The sequence below is a fragment of the Engraulis encrasicolus genome, chromosome 5 (assembly GCF_034702125.1).
Source record: "Engraulis encrasicolus isolate BLACKSEA-1 chromosome 5, IST_EnEncr_1.0, whole genome shotgun sequence".
Classification (NCBI taxonomy): Eukaryota; Metazoa; Chordata; class Actinopteri; order Clupeiformes; family Engraulidae; genus Engraulis; species Engraulis encrasicolus.
In genome coordinates this window covers 227,501-237,500 of record NC_085861.1, presented here as the reverse complement: position 1 = coordinate 237,500, position 10,000 = coordinate 227,501, and the positions used below count along the sequence as shown (strand labels likewise).

The following is a 10,000-nucleotide window of genomic DNA, read 5'->3' as shown; positions in this document are numbered from 1 at the left end:
TATCAAAAAGAAATTCCAGAAAATAACTTAAAATAATATATTTTAATTTATTTGTATTTAATTTAGGCTAATAAGTATTTGACCCCTCTAGCTAAAGAAGATAAAGTGCTTTGTGGCCAAGCCCTAGTTTTCTAGCACTGAGGTTAGATGCTTCTTTTAGTTAATGACAGTGTGTGCATATAGTAGAAAATATTTTTGCCCATTTTTCTTTGCAGATTATCTCTAAAACATTAATGGTTTGTGGCTGTAGCTTGGCAAATGGGAGGTTCAGTTCTCTCCATAGAATTACTATAGGGTTAATATTTGGAGACTGTCTTGGCCACTTCACAACTTTAATATGCTTCTTATTGAGCCACTCCTTCGTTGCTTTGACTGTATGTTGTGTATTATTGTCATGTTGGGAGATCCAAAAAGGGCCCACCCTTCAGTGTAGTGGTGGAGGGAAGGACGTTTGCACTCAGGATTGCACATTACATGTCTCCCTCCATCCATTCATTGACGATGTGAAGTTGTCCTGTGCCTTGGCCAGACAAACACCCTCAAACCATAATGATACCACTTTCATGCATGATGGTGAGGAGGGTGTTCTTGGGATCATAGACAGCAGTACTCTTTCTCAAAACACATTGAATTGTGATAATGCCAAACAGCTTGATTTTGGTTTCATCTGACTACAACACCTCCTTATCATATCCTAAACCAGTCTGATGTCCGTTGGCAAACCTCAAGTGGGACTGCTCAGGTTCCTTCTGAAGTAGAGGAACCATGTGTGCACTACAGGATTTTAAACCTCTGTGGCATTAAGTGCTACCAGTAGTTTTCTCAGTGATTTTGGTCCCAGTAGCTTTGATATCATTGCCTAGTTCATCCCGTACAGCTCTAGGGTGATTTCTTTCTGTTCTCATGATTATCAAATCCCTACAAAAGGTCAAATCTTGTATAGAACCCCAGACAGGCTGATGGATAGTCATTTTGTATTCCTCACATTTTGGAAGAAATGCATCAACAGCTGGGTCATTAATACCCAGTCTCTTTCTTGTGGCTTTTCAGTCCATTTAATCTTTGTTCAGGTCTAAAATCGTGTCCCTGATATCATTTCACCATTCTTTGGTCTTTCCCATGCTGGTGAGGTTGGAGTGTGACTGATTCACTCATACTATGGACTGATTCTTTAATTAACTATTGAGGTCAATATCGCCCGACAATTTTATTAACGTTATAACGCAGCAGGTTTTTTTTCGAGGTTTTTTTTTTTTTGCGTTTTATGACCGTCGTTCGAGGCGTTTATTTTGAAAGCGTCAGCGCGCTTGTTGCTGCTTCCAGTGACAGCTGACAGAGAAGAAGAATGACTAGAAAAGTAGGCAAAACAAAACAGGCATAGCCTACCAAAGGACGTCAACTTCTGAATGGACATTTTCGGTACACAGTTCAACAGTCCTCCTTGCGCAACTCTGGAGTGCAGTAGGTATGTGGCTCGCCTTTGCAGCTCGCAAGGTTAGTCTGTTGTACGGTCAGCATGAAAATGTAGTCTACTGTTATGTTGGCCGTCTTTCAGTTGTCAATAACGTCACGCGGACTTACGAAAGCCCTGATCAAAAAGCGGGTCACGGGATATAAGGCTACATTCCTCACGCAACGTTTTGGTTTCTACATGGCGCTGTGCGTGCATAGTAGGCTGCATCAACATGGTAGGCTATGATTTTGCGACATCGGCAACCTCGTCAGCATTTAAGATAGTGTTAGTCATGTCAACGTTATTGTTTTGAAAGATGTAATTGCTGTCAATGCCAACAGACAGTCAATTAGTTTCTAGTCGCTGAAACACCTTAAATAATAGCAACAGATAAGAGAGAAGGTGGGAGTCTTTGACAGTGAGAGAAGGCGGGACATATCTCACAGACGCACGCCTGCCTGTTGTTGCCTGTTTTTAAGTGACAAGATTTTGTCTTCTTCTTGTAGGCCCATGTAGACCATCCTAATTTGAGTTTCTAATTTCTAATATATCAGTTTCAGTAGCCTACAATCTTAAATAGCCCTATTGTATGCAATCATTTGTTTCATGAGTAGGCCTACATTGGATAGGCATATAGCCTATTTAGACTGATAGGTTGGCAAATAGCCTAGGCTACATTTCCAATGTGGAATATTATATTAGACCTACATAGGTTATCTACACAGTACATATGCAAATTATTATTAATTATTTTACTTTATTGATTTATAAAATATTTTTATTTCATTATCATTTATTTTATTTATTATTATTATTTTTGGATTTCGCGCGCTATGCGATTAATCGCGATTAATCACAGAAAGTCATTGAGTTAATGCGATTAAAGATTTTCATTTTTGCCCACCCCTAATTTATATACGTGTGTGTGTGTGTGTGTGTGTGTGTGTGTGTGTGTGTGTGTGTGTGTGTGTGTGTGTGTGTGTGTGTGTGTGTGTGTGTGTGTGTGTGTGTTGGTACCTGTGTGTGTGTGTGTGTGTGTGTGTGTGTGTGTGTGTGTGTGTGTGTGTGTGTGTGTGTGTGTGTGTGTGTGTGTGTGTGTGTGTGTGTGTCTGCCAGGTGCTCTCCCACCAGCCCCCCCCCTCCCCCTCCCCCCTGCCGGGTTCCGCCACCCTCCGCCTCCAGATCTGTTCCGCCCAGGCCCTCGCCGACGCCCACGCTCACCGTGGCAACAGCCAGGCCCCGCCCCCCCTGCGACGCGCCCGCCTGCTCCCCGCCCCCCACCTGCCCCCCCCCTCGGCCCCTCCCCCGCGCGGCGCCGGGAGCCATGGCAACAGCAACAGCATCCACCCGTACGAGTGCCCCGAATGCGCCATGAAGTTCGCAACGCCAGAGGAGTTCTTACAGCATCAGGTGAAGACACACACACACACACACACACACACACACACACACACACACACACACACACACACACACACACACACACACACACACACACACACACACACACACACACACACCAGAGGAGTTCTTACAGCATCAGGTGAAGACACACACACACAGACTGACACACTGACACACTGACACACTGACACACACACACACACACACACACACTGACACACACACACACTGCCTCTGCGAGCCTCGTGGCGTTGTGGCGCGAGCGTTGTGGCGCACCTCAAAGCAAGCCTGACCACACGTAAATCGGTGTAGACTTTCCTTAGGGTGTTCTCCATCATTTCAGAAGGGGTGCCCCAAATTTCAATATCATTAAGGTCATTTTTATGGAGTAAATCCAAGATGGCTGCCCAAAACGAGCCAATAGTAGTAAAATGCTGTACTGCCTGGACATAATGGTGTTATGGGCCAATCCACCTATTTGTGTGTGATGTATACAAACTGAACTTTGAAAATGTGTGCAAAACTTAACATAAAAACAATGTTATATATGTCTTATTTAGATTCAAAAACAGGAAAATCATAAAAACCATGGTCAGAATGAGATCACTCTACAATTGAGTGCTCATTTCTGAGCAATTAGCTATTGAACCAACATTCATTAAGAGTTTTAAAAACTTGCAGTGGGTCATATCTATAACATCCAAAAAGAAAATTGTGGTTAGAAAATTTAGGGGAGAAGAGATAAACCCTTGAACTGGGCCACACGTAACTGTCCCAATGTTAGCATGCTAGCATTAGCAGGTTCAGACACTCAGTCTGCTCTTCAGATAAAGATGGCAAACAATAATTTTAATCCCACTTACACACGCGCACACACACACAAACTACTACTACTTCCTTAAGACCCCCTCAATGATTTAAGCCAAGGAGTCCAACTGAAATATTCAATTTTCATATCAATCAAGTCAATAACACATGTACATATCAAGTGTCAGTGACAGCTTGGATGATTTACTATAGGCCATTACAAAATAAAATGTATGCTGATTAATGTTCAGATATGTATCTCTCAGTGTACAATGGAGTAATAAGGGCATTTATGATTAGGAAATTATGAATAATCAATATGCAATACACCATACATACAGCATATTGACAAATACTTTATGTTTTAAAAGAGCAAAATGGTAACATGTCTGTTTTTCATCTTTTGGCTTTAACCTAGATAACATGATGGCTACCTAACCACTTAATTTATTGTTTGCTCGTTATTTGTGGGTGTGATCCTTTGTTTAAAACATGTCTGCCTGCCTTCCCTCTCTCACATAGGCTACTAAAATAGTCTTTCAAAAACTTAAAACAACAGCATATGGAAATCCTATTGGCTTTGGAGGGCTAAAGTCAAAGTAGCCTAAAAGTCATCAAGTCTAGGCCTACTGTACTCTACTGTACTGTACTGTACTGTACTATACTGTACTGTACTGTACTGTAATGTGATATACCATACTGTACTCTACTGCAGTATGCTACTGTACTGCACTGCACCGTACTGTATGCCACTCTACTGTACTGCACCGTACTGTATGCTACTGTACTGGACTGTACTTTACTGTATGCTACTGTGCTGTACTGTACTATACTCTACTGTACTTTATTATACTGCACCGTTCTGTATGCTACTGTACTGTACTGCACTCCAGTGCACTACATAGAACTGAAACATGTAGAGCATTCTGAGGACATGTAGGCTACAATATGATGCAAAAAGGTGTTGTGGGAAATGAATGAGTTATGTTACTGTTACCACTCAAAATCTTAGACTATTCTTCCTCCCAGACTATTTGTTTGCATTGCATATCAAGAAAATGAGTACAGGTAATGATTTACTTTCATAGTATATACCATATAAGAATTGTTGGTTTGTATAATAGATATTTATCCTATGGGTAAGAGTGGCAAAGATCTACGGTACATGTTGTCCATCAGCTGTCAGTTTAGATAGCAATTTAAGTACTCAATGATTACTGAGCTAACTAATACAACTTTTGACACAAGTTCTTGGTGAGGACTTGTCTGCAAATAAAAAAAACATATTTTACTCAACATATTACTCAACATATACTAAGAAATCATTTCCATTTAATTTGAACTGAAGCCATACTGTGGCCTACATGTAGGCCTATATTGAGTAATCTGTAATGCCATTCTAAAGATGACTGAAATGCTCTCACAATATGCACAATGCCTTGTAAAATATAGAATTAGGTGATCTTATGGGGTTCTTCATACATATGGAAAGGTCCTGTCCTTTACCCTCTCTCATACAAATAAAATACTGATACAAATAAATTTCTGTTACAAATAAATAAACACTATCCCATTCAGATGCTGCTGAGCGAGCATTAGCAGCAGTCTATTCTCACCATAGTTTTAGTGTGGGCAATGCTCATTTTAATTCAGACCAAGAATCTTCTCAAATCGTTCACAATGTTACATGCTGTCAAGCATGTAAGCACAGACTCATCCATACTTTCACAGTATGTACATTTTGTAGTTTCATCAATCTGGTCAAGCAGCCTACCCTTGCTTCTGTGACGGAGGTCATCTTGCACCTGTTCACCCCCCTCGGGGATCGAACGTGCGATCTCGTCATCTACACCGGTCCGGCAATGGGAGACACAGTACGATACCGCTGGGCCAAGAGACCAGTCTCTCGGCCCAACGGCACGAGACTGTATGAAGCTATCGGAGGGAGGTTTACCAACGTTCCACGCCAACTCTGTGCTAGTTAGCCTCCGTTACACTTCATCTCTGCTGAGGACTATATTAACCTTGTCATGTAATAACAATGTAATGCATTACCAACATGACATCTTGTATACGACATGGTAGACACATTTTTTTCTAGGGGCATCCCTTCTAGGATGTCTTCAAATCACTCCGGGAACATGTGTACCGAATTATATGCTTCTATCCAGCGCGTAACGATTTCTCGGCTTAGATCCCCTACTAACGGACCTCCGCAGACAGAAGGCGCTGTGATTGGTCGTCTCAGCTGCTTCCTTGTTCTGGTAATATAAGTGTGTGTGTGTGTGCGTGTGTGTAGGGGGAGCACTTCCTGTGTCAGGATAAGGAGGGCGGCGGCGAGGGCGTCATGGCGACCGAGACCAGCAGCTCCGGAGCCAATCGGACAGGCCGAGGGGCGGGCTCTGGGGCCAGGCAGCCAATGGTAGCAGGGGAGGGGGGCGGGACTCTGCAGTGCAGCGAGTGCCAGCGGAATTTTACCTCGGCCAATCGGCTCTTGGCTCACCGCCGCGTCCACGAGCTCGGAACTCACGAGTGCCCTGAGTGCGACAAGGTACACGCACGCACGCACGCACGCACGCACACACACACACACACACACACGCACACACGCACGCACACACATCTCTGGTGACAATGCCCTTATTGCAGGGGTGGGGAACCTTTTTCATTGGAGGGGCCGCTTCAAATTCATCCGAGGGCCGTAAACGTCCTCAGAGGGCCGTACTATGAACACAAACCAGGATTCCCCCCCTGAACTTTAGGCCTATATTTTAAGAGAGCCACCTTAAAAACAGACCCCACCTTCTCAAGGTGCACTGAATATAACTTAATTGTATTGCAAATGTATTGTCTAAGATTCCATTACAAAATGAGTCATATTTTATGTGAAGCTGCATAACATTAAACTGACATTGAGGGCCAGATAAAACGGCCTCAAGGGCCGCAAACGGCCCTCGAGACATAGGTCCCCTCCCCCCCCCCTGCCTTATAGGGTAGTATATAAGGGTCCTCATGTCCTTATACGATACCATACGATACGATACGATACAATAGTAGTTTATGGTCAGTTTGCGCAGAAATTCATTTTACTTATAAAGCTGCGTGTACAGCAGAAATGACCTCCAGTACGCTATCCGAGAGGCCGAGATTGCTGAAGAAGTTTCACCATGAATTTAAAGGGACACTGTGTGAGATTTTTAGTTGTTTATTTCCAGAATTCATGCTGCCCATTCACTAATGTTGCATTTTTCATGAACACTTACCACCACCATCAAATTCTAAGTATTCATCATGACTGGGAAAATTGCACTTTTCATACATGAAAAGGGGGATCTTCTCCATGGTCCGCCATTTTGGATTTCCAAAAATAGCCATTTTTAGCTGCAAAAATGACTGTACTTGGGTCACGCTAGAAAATTTTAGTTTATTACTTAGCAAACTTTCATGAAAAGATCACATTTGCCAATAGGCAGCTCCATTTCAATGAGCAGCATAGTTGCAGTACCTTTTTTGACCATTTCCTGCACAGTGTCCCTTTAAAGTTTCGCTCTGGACGTGACGTTGACATGTTTCACTTAACTAATCACATGACGGCTCTGGCTTGTCAGTCTGGGACATTCAGAGATCCTAGGGTTATTGATTTATGGACATTCCAAATTGTTTTTGCAGAACCGCGTCGTAGCTCATTACTAAAATATTAGCTGATTTTTCATCGCCGTTTGGCTTTGCTCACTTCACTCCCGCTGAATTCTCTTTGGTGTCTTTATCTGCTGACCCTCCATAGAGAAATGCTGACTCCTGTTGCTCAGGTGTCGTAGGTGACGCTTGGTGTACACAGCTACACTCCTGTTGCTAGGTGACGCTTGGTGTACACAGCTCAGGTGGCGTAGGTCACGCTTGGTGTACACGGCTGACTCCTACTGCTAGGTCACGCTTGGTGTACACGGCTGACTCCTGCTGCTCAGGTGGCGTAGGTCACGCTTGGCGTACACACGGCTTACGGTGTTCTAGATCAGTGGTTCCCAACCTATGGGTCGGGACCCAACCTATGGGTCGTCAAAGATCCACAGTGGGTCGCGAAGCCCTCTTGATTTTAAGGGGTTTAATTTTAATACCATATAGCCCATGTTGAATAAATGACAAAGCATTTAAACTAATATATGCATGGAAGCAACAAAATGTAAGTGATACATTAAAAATGTATTCTATATTTGACTGAAGACAAAGAGGAATAAAATGATAACTAAGGAGTTTTCGCAGGAAACAGAGTATCATGTGACTCCCTCTCGTGCGGGCGCTTGTACGATTGGGTCACCAAAGCTTACAAAAAGAGGTTGAGAACCACTGGTATAGAGTGTAACTGCCTCTATGCCCATATTAGGTGTTCAAGAAGGCGGGGTCTCTTCAGAGTGTAACTGCCTCTATGCCCATATTAGGTCTTCAAGAAGGCGGGCTCTCTTCAGATTGTAACTGCCTCTATGCCCATATTAGGTGTTCAAGAAGGCGGGGTCTCTTCAGATTGTAACTGCCTCTATGCCCATATTAGGTGTTCAAGAAGGCGGGGTCTCTTCAGAGTGTAACTGCCTGTATGCCCATATTAGGTCTTCAAGAAGGCGGGGTCTCTTCAGAGCCACATGCGATGCCACTCAGGGGAGGCGCGGTACCTGTGTGTCGACTGTGGACACGGATTCACCACCGAGATGACGCTCGTTATACACAGGTACACACACACACACACACACACACACACCACCGAGATGACGCTCGTTATACACAGGTACACACACACACACACACACACACATATGCACACACACACACACACGCGCGCACACGCACACACGCACACACCACCGAGATGACTCTCATTATACACAGACACACACACACACACACACATACTGTACATACATACACACACACACACACACACACACACACACACACACACATGGATTCTCCACAGGGACGACGCTCTAACTGATCTAGTTTTTGATGATGATTTTCTCTTGGTTTCGTGTTGTAGTTTTTTCCTTTCCTGGCTTGACATTGCAATAGATTAGAATTCACCTTAACATGCTGCTGAATGCCTACATGCTTTACCTAATTATAGTTATTTTCTGATGTCTTCATGCTTTACCTAATTAGTTATTTTCTGATGTCTTCTTACAAGAAAAGCATGGATATGTTTTAGAATACTAGAGCCATCACAGCAATTCCACTATTTTGAATATGAATTAACTTGAGATATGCTCTGTAAGCTTCTATTTTTAAAGAGACTCCAGGTTTAAAATTTTAATTAATCACCGTCTCGAGTCAGCCGATGGTTATATGAATCATTACTAAGTGAACGATGATCCTCGCGACCACTTCTACGGTCCACTGTCAGAAAACTCAGAAAGCAACTTTTTTGACAGATCGGTCCGAAGGAGTGTCGTGGGAAACACTTTTCATACTTAAAAATCGCTTTACATACCGTATTCAGATTTGTATCAATTGCTGGCATTCCGTGATGAAAAACTCGTTCTCACAGCGAGTTTATTTGAACAGCATTTTTTCATTATGGTGTAGATTTTGAGACAGGCATGCCATGGGGCCATCCTACCTTGTGCCCCTTTAAAATGTTTATTTGACTTGAATGACACTTTTGTTTTTCCTGTTCGGCCCATGTGTTGTAAAATGATGTAGTAGCATGTTAGCATTAATGTAGCAACTGGCTTGTTGTTTCCATAGTAAGGTGTGTTGTCTCCATAGTAACATGTGTGTTGTTTCCATAGTAATGTGTGTGTTGTTTCCGTAATAACTGGCTTGATGTTTCCATAGTAACGTGTGTTTTGTTTCCATAGTAACGTGTGTGTTGTTTCCATAGTAACGTGTGTTGTTTCCATAGTTACATGTGTGTTGTCTCCATAGTAACATGTGTGTTGTTTCGATAGTAACATGTGTGTTGTTTCCATAGTAATGCTTTTGTTGTTTCCATAGTAAATGGTGTGTTGTTTCCATAGTAACATGTGTGTTGTTTCCATAGTAATGCGTGTGCTGTTTCCATAGTAACTACCTCGCTTGTTGTTTTCCATAGTACCTGGTTTGCTGTCTCCATAGTAACGTGTCTTGTTTCCATAGTAGCGTGTGTGTGTTGTCTCCATAGTAACGTGTCTTGTCTCCGTGGTAACCAATAGGAAGTCTCATACGTCTGAGCCGCTTCATCGCTGTGAGTTTTGCCCGAAGACCTTCAGCAACATGACCAAGTTCCTGTACCACCGCCGCACACACACCAGGGGCACACACCCCAGCACGGTGAGATCACACACACACACACACACACACACACACACA

General features: G+C 43.1%; 1 protein-coding gene across 1 annotated transcript in view; it reads left to right on the top strand.

The window, feature by feature from the left end:
* znf526 (zinc finger protein 526) overlaps positions 1–10,000 on the top strand; it is a 57,896-nt gene that overhangs the window by 22,220 nt on the left and 25,676 nt on the right. The window contains exons 7-10 of the mRNA XM_063198388.1: positions 2,570–2,863; positions 5,964–6,215; positions 8,266–8,384; positions 9,844–9,961. Of these exons, the coding sequence (XP_063054458.1) occupies positions 2,570–2,863; positions 5,964–6,215; positions 8,266–8,384; positions 9,844–9,961 (783 nt within the window). The remainder of the gene's footprint in view (positions 1–2,569; positions 2,864–5,963; positions 6,216–8,265; positions 8,385–9,843; positions 9,962–10,000) is intronic.